General features: G+C 38.0%; 1 protein-coding gene across 1 annotated transcript; it reads right to left on the bottom strand.

Moving 5' to 3' along the window:
* Window positions 1-396: 396 nt before the first annotated feature.
* On the bottom strand, window positions 397-14,245 carry slc22a16 (solute carrier family 22 member 16). The gene is made up of 8 exons (XM_017423298.3): window positions 14,088-14,245; window positions 12,068-12,544; window positions 10,197-10,314; window positions 6,664-7,225; window positions 5,628-5,755; window positions 4,000-4,109; window positions 3,713-3,812; window positions 397-3,046 (listed from the first exon to the last, which is right to left on the bottom strand). Exons 1-8 carry the CDS (start codon window positions 14,129-14,131, stop codon window positions 2,852-2,854), a joined length of 1,734 nt encoding a protein of 577 aa, XP_017278787.1. The 5' UTR covers window positions 14,132-14,245; the 3' UTR covers window positions 397-2,851.
* Between the last annotated feature and the right edge of the window lie 5,079 nt (window positions 14,246-19,324).

A 19,324-nucleotide genomic window follows, 5' to 3' on the forward strand; every position in this document is an offset into this window, starting at 1 on the left:
GTTTCATGAAATCCAAGTTTGTAAAAACATTGAGCAACAAAGAGTGTGTTCAGAAACCTGAAGAACCTGAGGAAATATCTACGTTAAATTGTACGCTTTGGTGATTAAGTAACATTTTAGGAGTTTTTTTTAATAATTTCAGAGGATCAGGCTACAACTCTTAAAGCTCCACACATGGAACTGTTGAAATGTGCAAGGGTGGCTGTACTAAATTGGTACTTTCTACACACACACACACAGAGGTGTTCATGTGAAAGGTGCTGCAGAGTGAACTTGTGTGTTGCACGAGTTTGTGAGACGGTTACATGACAGCCAAAAAGTAAATTCTGATTTATAAAACCACAAGTTTGATGATGTATTTCTACTAGCTGACAAAGGAGGAAGAGTTTTCTCATGTTTATTAAACAATATTTATTTAAAGATTTCTAGTCTCTTCTCAGAAATACCGTACAACTATTCAACGTACAGAACAGTGTCTGTGTCAAGCATTTTATTTATTATTCTATGATGACAAAAAAAAGAATAATACTCACAAAGAAGCTATGCATTGAAAAAAAAACTGTTGACTTCTGGGCATGAATACTTCACTCACCATGACAATAAATATCTAAAGCTTTAGTAGCCATCTGCTTCCTATCATTTCCTCCCCTTTTGCATTTAAGTGCAGAGACTATTTATGTCATCTTACTGTAGTTGGTCCAAGTAGTTGGTTCAAACATCCGGAGATAACAGCTTTTTTTTCTTTTAGTACAATGATGAAATGATGTACTTTTTAACTTAAGTGTCCAGCATTTAGATTGCAAACTGAAATTATGCACAATAAAACTAGTTAGATAGTTCAGATTTTATGAAATGGGGTCTCGGTTTGGAAAAACAGTTTATTTCCAACCAGATTGACAAGCTAATGGCTAGTCCGAGCGAGGTTAGGACCAAAGTAAACTGCTTAGAACAACTTCCTTTTCAAAACTCATAGTTCATGTGAATGCCATTTTATAAGCCTTGACACTGCTGTCACTTTCACAGTTATTTACTTTGAACTTGATGGCTATTTGCTAACATAAGCAGAGGAGGCAGCAGCTAGCTGTAGCACCTCTGGCAGAAATATTATCATATTTCTACCATTTTAACAGTGTAATGAGAAACTGACGATGCTGTAAAGGTTTATAAATTAGCAGTAACATGAATTAAGCTCCATTTCTCCAAACTAAGGCCTTTCAAAGAACTATCTACAACAGGTAAGATATTAATGGTTCATATGCTTTCTACAGAACCCCACTACAAAACATCTGAACTATCCTTTTGACACATACACATCCACAACATGCCCATACTTACATGAAACTCATATGAAATTCAAAATACACATCATCAATGACATCTTAAACAAGAAAGAACCGACGATTGTCAGACTGCTGTTAAATTCTAACACTTTTCAGATAATAGTTTCACAGTAAAACACATGCCCTGAGATTACAAAATATTAAGTGGCTTTAAAATAAAATAGGCACTTGTTTTATTATAAAAATACTATTGTGTTAATAGAAAAAAGTATAGTAAAAAATCTATAGATTAAAGCACTATAGGTAAAGCAATGATTTGTGTTCAATCACATTAATTACTTAATCTACCAAAAGAAAAGGGGGGAATTTGTTTTTTAGTATTCTTCATTTTTCTGTAAGTTAACACGTACAGGACTGTCGTGGCCAAAGTTTTGAGAATGGCAAAATTTTTCCATCCTCAGATTTTTAGGAACCTTTTGTCAGATGTTTATATGGTATAATGAAGTACAATTACAGGCGTTCCATAAGTTTTATAACTTTTTATTGACAAATACGTCCAGTTTAATCCCTATACTTCCTGCAGAAAGTCATGCTGTCCTTGATGTTTTTCTCGGAGAGAAATGGCTTCTTTGGTGCCCTTCTTGACATCAAGCCATCCTCCAAAAGCCTTCGCCCCACTGTGCGTTCAGATGCACTCACACCTGCCCTCTGCCGGTCCTGAGAAAGCTCTACACTGGTCGTGACCCGATCTTGTAGCAAAGGTCCTGACGCTTGCTTGCCTTTCTTGGACACCCTGAAGCCTGCATCACTGCAGTTAAACCACTCTCCTTGAAGTTCTCGATGATTCGATAAATGGTTGATTGGCGTGCTGTCTTACAAGCAGCAATGCCCTGGCCTGTGAAACCCTTTTGATGCAATGCAATGATGACTGTACAAGTTTCCTTGGAGGTAGCCATGGTTAAGAGAAGAAAACTTTAAAGCACCACTACCCTTATTAAAGCAACCAGCCTGTTCTTGTAATCAGCATAACAGAGTGATATCAGCTGTCTTGTCCTCTTTAACCTTTTCTCCTGAGCTAATGAGACAGTCAATAAAAATTATATGAGCAGGCCATTTTGTTGGGCTGAAATGCAGTGATTGGAATGCAGTAATTTTTGTGATAAGGTCTTTTTCATGGCAAGGAATAACTTTGCAAATAATTACAATTCATCTGATCCCTTTTCACAATTTCGAGTTAATACAAATTGCCACCACAAAAATTGATGTAACAAACTGTGTAAAAAACAAAATTTGTGTCATTCTCAAAATCTTTGGCCACAACTGTACATATAAATACCCCTCATGAAGCACAGAATATGACTGAATTCATGATTGCACCGTGACTAATGGATGTATGCAGCAGAGCAGCACTTTTCAACTACTGGTCAGAATGCAAAACAAAAAGTGATCAAAAATATTTCAACAGTTTCAATAAAAACTTTTTTTTTTAATTTTCCTGTAAATTCATAAACTGAGAACTGCTGCAACCTCCTTTATTTGCCCGTTCTGTTCTTCTAAATGTGTCTTTGTTTTCAGGCCTTTGTTTCGCTTTGTTTCAGCTCCATCCCGTCCTCTGCGTTTCTGTCGCTCAGGCTTGAGCTCTTCTTCCCGGGATCACGCCCGAGAGACTCGGCCTCCTTCAGAGTGGTTGTTAGGGGTTTGCCCAGCGTCTCGGGCAGCAGCAAGGTCAGCACCCCGATGATGAACGCCAGGATTCCGACGATGAGCTGCACACAGATCAAGATTAGCGAGTAAAACATTTAGGAAATCATCTACGTTAAAAACACTGTTGCATTGACAAAGAGTCAGAGCCGGGCAGAAACACACCTGCTGAAGATTTCAAACCTGTATTTAAAATTTCTTCAACCTCACACACACATACACACACGTAGACTCAGCATCTTTGCTGGTTAATGTCTGGTTTTCTCTTATCAACTCTATTTCACAGAGAGCATGCAGATGCAGCTCTGGGAAAACTACATTTGGTTTCATCTGTAGATAAAGCTAAGACGATTCTCAAAACAGTTTGGTCTTCAGTTTTTTTTTTCCACCCTGAGAGACTAAACTGCTCCTTCTCTTCGTGTTTGGACCACACAACTTTAATAAGACTCCCTGCAGACAGCTGCAGACTCAGATTATCTACATGTAGTTACGTCTCTTCCCTCTTATGTGTTTTAAATCAGCTAGCAGGATGCATTCCATACATGTTGGGAAAATATTAAACCTGGGCAACTTGTTGATCTTTTGTGCAGTCATATGCAAATGTTAATGCTGCAATAAATAATCTAAAAGGCACTTCTTAATTTCTCAGCAAAAAAAAAAAATTCTGTTGATTGAACATCAAAAGCAATGTTGGTCTGGAAGTTTGCAGAGGAGAAGATGAGCTTGTGTACCTGAGGTAGATAGAGCCAAACGTCAGCCAGGTACACACAGAAAGGAGCTACCACACTGCCGACACGACACATCATACTGCCACTACCTACTGCCAGGGACCTGAGGGGGGGAAATAAACAGTCTGGATCAGCTGTTCGGTTAAATAATGAATCAATAAAAGAGCATAAATAGTATGATTTCAACAAACAAACCCTCAGAGAAATGATAACAATAATAACAATAGGTTTTCACATTTGGGGAATGCTATTGCTGCTGCCATCCTCAGCACTCTGGCCACTGTATTTACCTGATGATGGTTGGGTAAAGCTCACAGGTGTACAGGTAGATTAGTCCAAAGGCGATCGCAACAGCAAACTTTCCTATCATACTGAGAGCGATGGCCAGAGCCTGGATGTCCTGCAGAGACGATGATGGATGTTAGTGGAAAAAGAAAAACAAAGACATTCAACAAATGGTTTACATTTTAAACAATAGCTTTATTTAGCTAATTTGCATATCATTTATACCTGAGAGACATAAAGAAATAAGCTTTGATCAATCATGGACACAAACACATTTTCAGATCTTTGAAATCTTTGCCTAAAGCTTCAGCACTAACTGTCGGGGTCAACCCTGTCTGTCTGTTAGCAAAATATCTCATGAATCTCTCTTTGGATTTCAATGAAACTTTCAGGAAGTAATCACTGAATGCACACCTACAACTGATTAACCTTTGGAGTCAATCCAATTTACGATGGCTGCCACAGATAATTAACATTAGCAAACGTAATATTGGCTCTAACTCAGTCAATTTCACAGATATTAAGCAAAGCTTTAATGAGTGTGCTGAGAGTGATCTTCAACACATACACTAAGCAGGAACTCCTCCAATATCAAATGACATACCACATTACATTATTTCCAACTATTTAGACCTGTTTAGACCATTTCTTGATATAATATGATCTTATTCTAAAACTCTGATATGAAACACAATGGAGGGACATGAATTCCTTCAAGCAATGCTAGGCTCTTAGTAATACTAATCCTATTGCCATAAAAAAGCTAATAATGTGTTCTGCCAAGTTATAAATGACTGTGCACACTTTAGCTTCCTGTTTCTCATTTGCAGTTGCTTTAGAAACCCTGGCATGTTTGTCAAGCTGACATGTGGTTCATATAAATTCTGGTATGTGAACATCTGCAGAGGGATTTACATTTAGTTTTAGTGGCCTGCAGTGTAAAAAGAAAACAGAAAAATATCTATATTTCAAATTGACCCATGTTGCTAATTTGACTACATAAAAAGAGCCAGTGTTTAGAACAGCTCCAGAATTCAAAGGTCATAATTCCTTGAAATGATCACCAACAAGCTGAGAACTGGAAGTATCATATATCAGAGCTGGTCCTGTGACCCATGTGGGCCACCGGCAAACACCGAAAGCACATTGTGCAAGAGCAGGAAGTACTTTAAATATAGCTCCTGTGGAACTCAGCCTACTCTAGTTTCTGCCTCACTGAAATGCACAACTTTATATCTAGTTTATAGCAGAATAATTGTCAAGAAAGTGCTGTTGTAAACATAAAAAAACGAAAGTCCTAGCTCTCCCTGAAGGACCAAATGTTGTTTTAATTCAAGATGGCCACCACAGCCACATCTCGCAAGATGTTTTAATGCTCAGAGGATGTGCTGAGGATGAATCAAAGCACACCAAATTTTATCTCAACATATGCTGAGGAGTTTCATTAAAATTCATCTGCTGGTTTATGAGATATTACAGTACATACAAATACACACTGCCACACACAAAAACATTATCTCTCCACCTTTGCTTTTGGCGGCAGGAAATGATTGAAAAGCATTTTAAAGGACTATTTTCCTTGGCCCAAATGCCTAAATGTTGTGAAACATGCGGTTTATCTCTGTGTACGTACAGCAGGCACCACTATGATGAGCATACATGCAACCCCGGCCAGGAGCAGCGCCGGAGCACATGTCTTCTTCCTTCCAATCCGGTCCATAGCAAAACAGCCAACCAGATACGAGGGGATCTCCACTGCACCTGGAAACAGCCAATCACAGCAGCCTGAGGTCAAAGGTTGTTGTGTCACTAACACAATGACATTCAATCTGAGGGATTTAAATAACTGTCAGACATGTGAGGAAAGCACAGCATGGATAAGTTAGTTCAAGTGTGTGCCTTTAAAGGAATGAGAGTGGGGTTCTGATATCAGTGATGTTCAGTGACAAAAACAGACCACATAGATGCAGAATTTTCCTAATGAAATGAAGAAAGAGCTGTTCAACTTTATGATATTGTGTATTGTGAGAACTAAACTCCTAAAATTTGCTATTTGGAAGAAGAACTAGGGATTTGTGTACAATAATATACAGGAGAAACCCTGTGCTTATAAAATAACACATGAGCAGCATATGATTCAACAACAGAAACTATTACAGCACAGATCTTATTTTTCTAATCAGATTCCACATGGAAGCCATCAGGCTGCAGACAGTTTTCATTTCTCTGTTGCTATAAACAGAAGAATAAACAAAGCTGTTCTTGACAAAAGCAAGATGATTTTCTTACCATCTCTAACCTTACCTCTGCTGATCTGTTGATAGAGCTCAGAAGCACAATAAATGCAACCCCAAAATAATTTTTTGCAAAAATAAAAATTATCAAATTTATTTGATGACAACATTTAAGTTTAATGAGTAAAATATAATGTATAATTCGCTAAAAATGTTGAAAACTATGTAATTTTTGACTTTGTACTGGAGTAACTGTCACAACTTTCTGTAAAAAGGGAAAGGGTGCCTAAACCTTGTTATATGAATATCCATCATAATAAAAATTTTAAAAAACTTTACATTTTACAGCATTATTTAAAAACACTGTAATAGCAGTCTCTTATTACAGTACTACATTTGTCTGTGTCCATTAAAGCTCATCAGCCAGTTACTCACCAGCCAAGAAAAGGTTGACATACTGGTTTCCTCCCAGGTTGACGGAGCCTAAAGAGAAGACATAATAGCCCAAGCTGCCGACGAACCAGATGGCCCACACTGTGCACGTTCGCCCTGCCATCCTCCAGCTGCCGAACAGATCCAGGATGGACAGCTTCTTCTCAGGCTGTGATGGCCTCTCCTCCACCTCCTGCTGCAGCAGAGCTTTGCCGTTCTCCTTCCTCTCCGGCTCCAGGAGCTCCTCCGCCTTCAGCCTGCACTCCAGGCCGTTGCAGCGGGCGATGGTGTCCAACAGGGCCTGAGTCTCCTTGTAGCGGCCCTTGGCCATCAAATAAAACGGCGTCTCGGGGAACTTCCAGCAGAAGAGCAGGTAGGGCGAAGTGCAAATGGACAGGATGATTTGGTAGATCCACCAGACCCGGACCAGGTAGCCGATCAGAGCCACCACCATGATGCCGACTGCAAAGGCTGCATGGACGTGCATGGAGGTCCACGTGCGGACCTTGATGCCGGTGAACTCTGTCACATACACAAACACCACCACCAGGTAGCCACTGGATACCTGATTACAGCAAAGTGAGGTAGGAGGAAAGGAAGGAAGGATGCAAGAGGGAAAGGAGGAAGAAGATAGAAGGACAGAAGGGAATAGAACAGATGGTAGAAACAGAGATGGCAAGTATATGATCTGCAAAGTTCACGGTTTGGCAATTTGCTAAAAACTGTTCTGTTTTAATACGCTTGCATTACTTATTTAATATTGAAGAGAACTGCATTTATGAGCACTTTGCGCCGCAACAAGCTCACTGTCTGCTTATTAAACAGCAAACTCGTGCTTGTCTTCTTTTACAGACCACATATTCGGCTTTTTGAAGTTTTACCGCTGCTACCACAAGAATACAACACAGCAGAATAAAACTCAATGCTAAACCCAAAAATAACACGAGTTTAAAAAAAAGAAATGAAATAATGATAATAAGAGAAATAAAATCAGTCATTACTCAGTTGTTTGTTTTAAATTTCCAAACATTAGTGACAATAATGCCATAAATCCTCTGTGAGTAGCCCCCATTTACTCAGCTCTTTATTTGTGCATTCAGCTCTGCTTTAAAGCTGAAAAAGGTGACTTACGGCACGCTTTAAAGTTATGAGAAAAACAGCATCTGTAGCTGATGAGGAAAGGGTGAGATGATAGAAGATGAAAGGGAGTGAAATTGTTTACTCCAACCATAAAGACTCCTTTTAGTTTCTCTTCTGAGCATGTTTTTCTGCACACACTGTAAGCATTATGTAATTTTCTGTAAACAGAAACAGACACTTTAACGTGCAGTTCAGTCTGAACCCACATGCCTTCTTTATGACACAATTTGGAACTGTTTTTATAGCTGCAGCAAACTCAGTGAGACCAGCACATGGGTCTCATTTCACTTGTAAGATGTAATGGGGCGTTCTGGTGTTTTGACTTAAAGCATGGCCTAAAACATAAAACTGAACTCAACTAGAGATTTAAAAGTCATGTTTATAATGTAAATTCACAGATACTCTTTGCTCTTTGGACTTCCCGCACACTAAGTGGATGTTGTGGAAACAAATCTTCGCCTGAGGAAATCCAAGCATGTGAGTTTGTTGTAAAGAGACATCACCAGAAGCCACCAAGAATGTCAAGCAACACAATATAAAGTGTTACAAAACCTAAGAAGAATTTTATGGCGCATTTTATACATTATGATGTTGGGGATAACCAAAAACACTTGCAAAAAGCAGAAAATTAAACATTTATGTAATGTCTTTGAAACATTAAAATGAGACGTCTGGGTGGATTTTAATGTATGTTCTACAATATGCAGCGAGCAGAAAATCCTTTACAAAGGTTCTTACATTTGCACTAAATTTGTGACAACTGACCAAACATTTTTACATGAAAATAACTTCTTTGTATTGTAGTCTGAAGGTAGTACTCAGGTGGTTAACCGGAACAAAATAACAAGACAGTTTCAACTTCCCTATCAGTCTCAGTCTCTGACAAAGCTATGGGCACACATTTCAATTGAGGGGGTGATTTGAGAATGTGTATATTTGTATGACCGTAAACACCAAAACATAATACCAAATATATGCAGGTTGGCAGTGCATGTTGTTTCATATGAATATAGAGATAAAAAATGTGTTGTATATTTTAAACAAACAAGATCCATAAAACTGTTATCACATGACCGAATGCTAATCTGATCAGTTTTTTGTGTTTTTTAAGTGGTTGTCAGGTTTTATTCACAGATATATCAGTGCTGCATTATTTACCATATTTACAAAACTCAATAATATCAAAAATATTACAGGAATTTAAACATACGCAGCATTAATGAAATCCTTACTCTTATTCTTAAAATAATTCATCAGCACCCATCGCATCCCTGCTTCCCAAGGCCTTGGTCTATGATAAATTACCAGGAATAAACAAGCTGCTGCTGTTGCGTATTTCCTGTTGACAGCCATACAGAACACTTACATATTTTTTTGGGGGCACATAAACCTGTTGCACTGCTGCATGAGAAACATTGTTCCACACTGCTGTTTGTTTTACCAGCTTACATCATTAATGTAACAATGAAGTAATGACTTACATTTATGAGCACTCTGTGTCCGAATTCACAGCTTTCTGTCAGAGGTTTCCCAAATGAAGCACCTCCTGACTTTTAAACAGCTGGTATTATGTTTTCATATATATATAATTCTACATCTTGACTAATTTATGACAAAGCAAATGCAATGCAGAACCTCAGAGTTGACCAGTAAGTGCTTACTGGTTCAGTAAACCGGCATCGTCTTTCGTCTCTGACCTCTCTTAGTGACTAAAAGCATGTTTTAACTCTTGCCTGATCTACATCCATTTTCTTTCTTTATTTTTTTTGTCTGACTTCTTCCAGTGATATTGTATTTAGTTCATTCAAAACATTCACCTTGGTTTTAGCCCAGTCTGGCAAAATTGTCAATTTTTTTTCCTTAAACTTTATAAAACATTTCATCAAGCATTATTAAGCTAAACAAAAAGCCTTGAAACTGACTTATCTACTGTAGTTGTGTGATCCTTGCAGGATGTCGCTGAGATTTAAGGTAACATTTTAAAAGCTGGTTTCTCAGCTTCCAGGAAATGTGCAAAATGAATGTCAATTTGACATATAAATTATGTTAGAAACACTTAATGTAGGCTCTAAAATGCCTTTGTGTTGCTTTGACAAGTGTACAAAAGAAGTTGCCGTCAGAGCTTCCTAACACGTTATAAGGGACATTTTTAGTTTAAAATATAGTCATGCATACATTTAAATACAGCTATTTGTAGAGAAACAGCTGGAAATGTGGCTCAGAGTGGGCCTAGCTGTTGAAATGTCAGAGAGTATGAGAAGAAACCTCTCCAGTTTGCCTATGTTAGTTCTAAAACAAGTCCGGAAATGAGACTTTTTTTTCTTTTTTTTCCAAATGTAAACAGGCGCGTACTCTGAAATGTGTGTGTGTGTTTTTTTTTCTTACACCGAACTCACCATGGCAAGCAGAAAGCGGAGCACCACAAACAAATAGTAGTTTAAAGAGAATGCCACAAACACCCCAAGTCCAAACTGACAGAGGCTCGTTAACATCAGAATCTTCACCCGGCCAACTCTGTTGGGAAAAAGAAATACAACCAGGACAGTTTACTGAGAGACACAAGACAGACAAGCAAAGGATAAGCCACATGTTCGGATAAGTCATTTATAAACACGAGCTTGTGGAGGTGCAGAGAATTCCTGACTTGTCTGACATCATGCTACAATACATCAAGTTTTTAGATGGGTTGCAGCTACAAATTGTTCTTAAAAGGAAAGAAAAAGAATGTTTTCTCTAGTTGAGCGCATATAATTTGACATCTAAAGTTTCTACCAACTCAAAAACTCAGAAAAGAAAACAGCACCATGTTTGGGCTTTAGTAGTTATGAAATTCAGATATCGGAGAGTTTCAACACCTTGAGGAGACAGAGACACTCCTCGTGTTTTTATCTCTTACACAATTAATCTCAAAAGTCAAAAGACATTTGCTCGAGTTATTAGTTTGGCTATTTAATTTAGTTAAAATACTTCAGTTTGGCAAATTTCCTTCAGCAGTTAAAAAAGGTCACATAAAGTGGTAGTTCACATCTTTTATGTTATGAACAAGAAAAATCTTACCTGTTGTAAGCTCTTTGAAGGACTTCCGTTTAATAGAAATACAGCTTGATTATTACTGAATTAACAAGCTAACGGCAAGTCCAAGTTAGGACAAAACCAAGTCAAACTTTTGTCATTTTTGTGTGCATACAAATGGCTTCAGTTCATTGTTGTTGAAGTTGTTTTAAGATGGCAGCAACCCATTTTGGTCTTGGTTCCACTCAAACTAGCCATTAGCTCATCAATCTGGTCAGCATTAATCTCTATTTTTGCAAACTGAAGACACTCGAAGAGCTATCTACAGCGGGTAAGGTTCATAACCATTCCACAAAACTTCAAAAGATCTTTAACTTCAACTTTTATTTTTGAAATCAGAGATATTACAGTCTTTTTTTGATTTAACCTATGTTGGAAAGTCTAATTTGCAGTTTGTCATACATGCGCCATCAGCTCATTGACAAAAGCCACCATTAGGACAGTTAAAATAAACATTTAGCTCATATAAGCATTCAAACTCAAGAAGTGACAGACAGACAGCGAACTCCTCAACAGAAAACCAGAATATGGTGAGTCAGACTACAGCCGTATACATGAAGTTTATAACATGGCATTTTAGTGGCTCTGTACAAAGTGAAAAAGCAAACTGCTTCAAGCAAAACCAACTTCTGAAGGTTAGTAGAAGCCCAGAGCTGCTAAAAGGTTTGTGTCAAATGTGGGAAAATTAAAAAAGCCAATACTTAAACCTCACAATGTGTGCATTTATTGGTCACTTTGAATTCCACTAATGGAAGACCAGAAACATTATAGAGGATAAAGAAAATTACTCAGTGTGGTAGATTGAGGTTTTATGCAAAACACTTGTGGAGTATCTGTGGCCTATTAGTGGACAGACAGAAGTGCACATGTGCTCTCCTCAAAGCTGATCAGCTGCTTGGCCATGTCATCTTATCTGTCTAATCTCTGCATGTGTTACACTCCCTTTCTTCCAGTCCTAACTCCTCTTTTCCTGCTTCTTTTTTTCAGCCAAATCGTTCCTTCCTTGTTCATTTTCCTAAAAATCATTGTAAAATTTGGAATTTCTCACATATTTCTGTTTAAAAAAAATCCTCTCAGCCTGAGAGAGCAGACATATTTCATACAAAAGCAGGAGGGCAGACATGTCTGAAGTTTGGACGGCATGAATGACATAAGGGTGGAGTCCTCTGGTGTCCTTTTACTCCCCTGTCCTTACCTGTCAGCAATGTCCCCGAACACCAGCGCTCCGATCAGCACCCCCAGCATGAAGGTGGGCTGGCACAGCTTAGCCAACCACTCTTTGTCACACACCAGGTCCCAGTCCGTCACGATGCTTTGGTGGACCTCGGTGTGGTCATAAACAAAGTTCCCACTGCATTCCTTCACTGTTTTGTTGCCACTGAACTCATAAGTAAAGTCTTCGGGGTTGGTGCGCAGGGCGCAGCGGCACCGGCTCAGCTCCCACTGCTCCCCCTCAGCTGTCCTCACAACCAGGGGACCACTACCTGACCCAATGACTGGTAGAATTTCTTCCAGACTGGATCCTGTGATGTTACCGTACAGGACATCGGTGACGTTGCCAGGCACTCCGCACACAAAGTTTGGAGTCTCGACCAGGAAGACGGAGGCCAGGTAGTGGATGCCACATGCTGTGGCCTGGAAGACTGCTGCGAAATACAGACATGCCTGAAATCTGCAAAGACAGAAGCATGCTTGTGTTAACGGAGGGCAACACATGAGGCAGTAAGTAAACCTTCATGTTTTATAACGTAGTATTTTCCAAACTTTTTAGCTTCTGACCCACAAAATAACTGTAGCTGAGACTTGCAGCCTCAAATATTACGGAGTAAAGTGTTCAAAGACTTCAAACAAGCCAATGAAACTCAGACAGGTGCAACAATCAGGATATTTCTTTATATTTATGAATACTGATCTCTTGCAGCAAAAAAAAAAAAAAACTGCACTTAGGAATCGTTTTTTTAATACAATTTGATTTCTGTAGATGAGCTGCAGACTCCTACCTTAGTGTTTCATGACTTCAATGTTTGGAACCACTCTCATAAATTATACTTTATTCTTAAATGTATTCAAATTAAAAAATGGCACACAACTTTTCAACCTTCACATTTACACCTAAAATACATTTGTACCACTTCCTAACATGGACCCCAATACAAAGGACTTATTAATGTTTTTAAAAACAGGTTATTTATGCATTTGTGAACATGTTATAAAGCATGCACAATCATTTATGAGACACTTAAAATACTTAAATTAAAAATTTGGAAGTAAACTTTATGAAAAGCTGACATCATTTACCTACAGAAACAGCTGAACTGTCTGAAAATGGATCAACACTGGTGGCATCCATGGAAGAGCTGTTTGGATTTGAGTAGTCCAACTATTTTTGATCTATTGGTACATATTTACACTCAGTTTTGTTGAGTAAAATGTGCAGATAAAAAGTCTCTGTTTACATTGAGTGCGTACCCGCATTTCAAAATTCCATATCAATATATCTGAAGAACTACAGAAGTAAATGTTTTCAAACTGCACCATTTAAATAGAGTTCAGGGTAACCTTTTTAAATTTGATGTTATAGTTTACAGTCAGTGGCTTTAATGTTTCATAAACTGTTGATAAACCAATTATAAAGAGGCCCTTTTTAGGAAATATCAATACATTTATTGAAAAGAATCTGCTGAAATCTAAAACAGCTTTTGATTCATTACATCAGATTTGAAAAATGCTAAATTAGTTATGTGGGAAATCAATTCTAACATTTTCAGTTAAAAGTTAATTCAGAGGAGAATCTTTTTTTCCTCGGTTATTTTCTCAGTCTCTTCTACCCTACGCTTCCACAACAGCGCCCTCTAGCGACAAGAAGTGCTAAAAGCAATAAAACAGAACATAAGTGTAAACCTAAGAACTCAATAAACGGCAACGGGGTTTGTTTGTTTTTGTGTGTGTGTTTGTTTTTGGCATTTAAGTAAAAACAAAATGTCCGAATCGCGACTATTCGTTGTTAGGTTTGTTTTGAAAAGTCACAAGCTCAGCAGCGAGAGCCAAAAATACATTCAGACGTTCAAATTCATCCCCAAAAGCCCGACAGCTGGCTGATGACCGAGAGACTAACACACGGAGAGGAAAGAAGAGGGCGACAAACTCAGCATATAACAGAAAGTCTGGAGGAAAGAAAAAAAGAAAGGAGAAGTCCAGATGTGTTGTTTTGGTACCTTTTGAAATGTCCGAGCTCGTCGAAGATTCTCTCGACGGTCATTTTCCTGTTGCGCCCGGCGGCTCCAGGTGCGTCTCTCCCCCGGCGGGCGGCGGATCTCTGAGCGCCTAGCTGCTAATGTGGACCTTTGGAGTTCACTGACAGACAGAGGGGGGGTGGGAGGGGAGGGGCGCAAGGCTCACACACACACACACACACACAGGCCTCCATGCGCACATCCCGCTTCTCTACTTCGAAGCGGAAATTCTTTCATAGATGACGGCGCGTGAGGAGAACCAGCCGCCGTCAACTCATTTACTACAAAATGTTTTGTTTATTCTCACTTTCTAATTCGATGGGTCGTTTTTTCATATATTTCGAATGTGGTGACTGGTTAAATAAATTAAAGGCCTAGCATTTCCTGAAGGAATGCATATCACCCGCCGCCTTCTAGAGCGTTTTATACTAAGATCATTTTATCATGTCAGGCTCTAAGTATGTGTTGTGAATGACTCCCAGCTACTACCACCCCCCAGATTTTAGCTTAATATCTGTAAAAACTGACAGTTAGTTTTGTGTTAGCTAATGTCGATTAAGCTGTGGCGGCCATCTTGAATTGGGTCACCTTAAAAAGTTAATCATTTGTGGATGTACATTTCATTGTGACTTTCAGGGTTTCATTAAATTCCATCCTGTAATTCACGAGACATTTTGCTGACAAAACAGACAGAGTTGATTTCATTAGCTAATGGCAAAGTTTTAAACACAGATCTTGCACAAACAGTTATATTCAGTTATAAAAATAAACAAAAATAAATAACTGATTTGTAGCCATTTTTGTGTTTGTTAATGTAACTGGGTTGTGGAGGCCATCTTGAATTGAGTCAATTTTAAAATATAACCAGCTCTATCTATGATTACTTTCTGAAACTTTCATGAAAGTCCGTTGAATGAAATATCAGTATAAATATCAATATAAATAACAGTACAGACAAACACAGACACACACACACACACACACACTGGTTTAACTCTGGACCTCCTCAGGCAAATGTGGCATTATGTCCTCTTAGATTATATTTTTCTGTTGTAAAAATGCATTTTGTCATTTACAACTTAAAGGGACGAGTCAACTCTTTTGAAGTGTGGTTCTCCAAAAAGGCTATGAACAACCGGTTGTAGACAGCTATTTGAATGATTTCACCTTTTAGAAAAAGAGGTCCTATTTTGACCAAGCTGACCAGACTGACCAGACTGACAAGAGTCTTCTTCTTTTTCTTTCAACTGTTCCCTTTTCAGGGGTTGCCACAGTGAGTCATCTTCCTCCATCTAACTCTGTCTTCTGCGTCCTCTGTCCTCACTCCAACTACCAGACAAACCGGACTGATGGTTTTAAAACAACTGCAGTCTAAAAAAATGCATCACTAGAAGCATCTTTATTTTCTCAAGGGAGCATCTGAATTATCAAAAATTAGAAATTTTTCCAAGAATATATCTATTTGCTGAAAATATTGTAGTTAGAAAAGTGAACATGTTTTTATGTCTGGAGTGTTTGGTTTAACCTACAACAGTGCACAAACACAGACACACGCCTGTATCTAAAAAGGTGTGTGTCTGTGAAAGAAGGGTGGATATGGTGACTTTAAATAGAATTACTGTTATCAGTTTGCAACTTGAGTGAATCAAGCTTTTCTTGTTTAACAAAACATATGCATATGTGCACATCAGACTCATTAACTCTGATATATTTGAGCAAAAGACAAACTTAGACCCACTAAACATGTTTTTGGGAACACAGTTCATTTTACTCACACACAGACACTATAGGTACCTAACAAAACATCTCGTCCCCTATTTGAACGTATATTTTTTTACCCCAAAGCCTCTGTGTGCCTCTGTATTTGAGGCTCTGATTAATGATTGATGCTTGTAGTAGTGTCTGAACTGACTCAGTCCACCTTGTTTTGGCTGGATCCAGCAGGATTCAAACTCTGGCAGGGAATACGCAGCATTTGTTTCCACTTCCAAACTAGCTGAAATGGGTCATTCTTTGGAACTGATTATGTAACTTTAAAATGTTTTTTTTTTTTCTTTTCGATTTGTACCACAGACAAATCAAAAACAGTCATCACCAAAATCCATATCATAGAAGTTGGTATGAAATAATGTGTGAACCTTTTGTGGGTGTTGAATTTATGTTTAAAAAATAATAATTTGGAATCCAACACCTGTATGCACAAATTTATCGCTCGTTTTAAAAATGTTATGCAAAATGATAACATCTTCCCCTTTTGTTAAAAAGTAGGTTTAAGTACTGTGGAGCGGCATTATTTCAAAGCTCATCAAGCATTTCTGTTGTTTTCCTGGTCTCACACATTGATTTAATCTGAAAAAGCAGCTCAAACAAAGTGTTACCATTGTTTAATTTGTAATTTGGCTTCACACCCTGTGCTGACAAGTATTGTCAACACAGGAGTGTGTTTGTTTGTTTTATTGGGTTTATCGTTTTTTTCCTGCTTGTCACATCATGGTATTGGTGTTTGTTAGTGCAAAACAAAGGTTCACTTGTAACCTACTTTATAGAAATGGTCAATGACTGATTCTTACAATAGTTCAGATCTTTTGAAGTGAGTTTCTGTGGAAAGGTCATGAACAATGAATATATTACACATTGTACACAACTCTTTAAATGGCCTCAGTTTGTAGAAATAGTTAGATTCTGACCTGACTGACAAGCTAACAGCTAGTCCGAGTGGAGCCAAGAACAAAGGCAGCTTAAAACAACTCCAATCTAAAAAAAAAAACATATATATAAGTAAGACAAAAAATCAGAGCCATTAACTCATCAGTTCAGTCAGAAACAACTTTTTGTCAACATCAAGCCAAATATAAATGTTTAGGTGAAGTTTAAATGAATGAATGAATGTTTTATTTAAATATATACATTTAGAAAGATCAAATGCTATGAAAACATTATTATTAATAAACTAAAATATCTTAACTTGTTTCAAAGGAGTAGGAGAAGGATAAGCTTCTTTAATATCCTACCCCTTCTCCACTATTCCATAGTCCAAAAGACAAGATGGCTTCCTTTTTCCCCTAATGCTGTTTTAACATGTTGTTTGCCATAGTGCCATTGTTACATATATTTATATGCACACACCTCTACGCTGTACATATTTCCAACATAAAGCATAAACTTCTACATTAACATACATACTGTATGTACATAAAACACACAAACAGTATATACTATTATTAAACCTCTAAACTTTTGCATTTCACCCTTTGTTTAGTTTGTTGCTGTTTTCTCAACTTAACAATGTCAGCCTTAAATTAGCTAATATTAGCTAATGTGGCCTTTTTTCACACTGATTTGTCATTTGTGGGAAAGAGTTGTCTTAAAGCCTGCAAAATTCTATTTTTTTTAAAGCACTCTGTTTGGCTAGTCATTAGCCTCACCTGGATGAAGACTTTTGCCTCTTTCTCTATGACTGATGTCACAGCTGATAAGGTTCTAACTATTGACGACTTTTAGACAGAACATCCCTTTAAAATTAATTGGACTATAGCTTTACCGTTTGGCATTTCCCTTGTTTGTCATTTCAGTGCGGCAGCTGGCAAAATGTTAAATGTGTGTCCTTAGGGATTTGCTCCAGTCAGAGCGTATATGTTTGTGATTTGACTGTTTGAACATTTGTGTGTGTGTGTGTGTGTGTGTTTGCCTGAGATATCGCTGGCCCCAGCTGAAAGCAAACACTGTGTAACCTTCACCCGTTCCTGTCACAGCTGGTTGCTTCCCACCGTTTGAGGACCTCAGTTCGTTTATCCAGATCTCAGTGGGCTCACAGGACATAAAAAAGAACCTTAACTTTACTAAGCAGTGCAACCTATTTGAGTCTGGTTTACTCCGTGTGGTGAAGCCTGACTGCAGAGGAGCTGTTAACAGTATCGAGTACCTTCCAACTACAAGTGTTTAGAATATGTCATCTAGAATATTTAAAACTAAAACTACTATTTTAATCTGTAGATGATTCATCAGTTCAATTGATCTAATCTGCTCTAACAGTACAGTGCAGTTATGTCTGGGTGAGGATCAATAGATTTCTGAATCTGATTTCCAAGTGAGCCTAATTTATGTTCTGTCAGGCTTCCGTCTATGTAGCAAATTTCTGACTGATCTCTGACAGCAGCTCTAGTTTCATTTGCATGAATAAAAATGAGGAGAAGCTGGTAATTTGACTTTACATAACCTTTGTTCCTGGTATTTGACAGCAGTGGAGAGACAGAAGCTCTCAGACACAAATGCATTCCACGTGGCGTCAGATTTCAGCCAAATCCAGACAAATGACTGCAGGATGTGGAGAAAAACGCCACTATGTTCTAGCTGAAAAACAACAACATAAAGCCACAATAGAAACACAATTGTGCAGAACTGCTCATTTTCTTTCATAATGAAACCTCTCGCTTTGTGTGCAGAATCACAAAATAACAGTCCCACAGATACACACACACACCTGTAGGCTACTGTAAATGGTCATGTGCACACACACACACAGATTAACTAACAATATTTGTACTGTCATTTTAACTGTTTCGCAATTTTACTCTTTAATTTTTTTCTGCCTGCTTTTCAATGATAGGCATAATTATAGGCTGACCCAGATCACTGCAGACATTTCCAGTCACATTATTTAGTAATGGATACCATATGGAGGTGAAAAGTGTCGATCAACCACTAGGTGGCAGCAGAGATTGTGTCATGGAGCTAACCTGTGTAAAATGTGTCAAATTAAGCCCAAATGGTTTGTCAGACTTGGTGGTCATGAGATGTAACACAGTCAGAGGCAATCTGAGCTCCACAAGACATAAAATTAAAGTAATTCAATCAAAATCTAAATATGTAGACTTTTAATGCATGCTCATTTTGACTTGAGAAATAGTAGGGTAGGTAGGGTAACAGTTGGGCCATTCAGCTCTGTTTTTAAAGCTTAAAAGAGCAAAAGAAAAGCAGCTAAAAAAAGAGAGAAAAACTAACTAAAAGCCAAAACTATCAAAATGTTAACTAAAAGTAGCAAAGATTTAGCTAATAGCTAAAAGTAGCAAAAGGTTAGCTAAAAAAATGCAGTTCATTCAAACAGAAGTTTGTGTGCAAAGCAAAGCAATTATCAAGAGGAAACAGTGCAAAATTTAAATTTAATCGTTTTTATGCAAAATTAGATCCACAGAATACAACAAAAGACTTTCTTATATGCT

The sequence above is a fragment of the Kryptolebias marmoratus genome, linkage group LG19 (assembly GCF_001649575.2).
Source record: "Kryptolebias marmoratus isolate JLee-2015 linkage group LG19, ASM164957v2, whole genome shotgun sequence".
Lineage (NCBI taxonomy): Eukaryota > Metazoa > Chordata > Actinopteri > Cyprinodontiformes > Rivulidae > Kryptolebias > Kryptolebias marmoratus.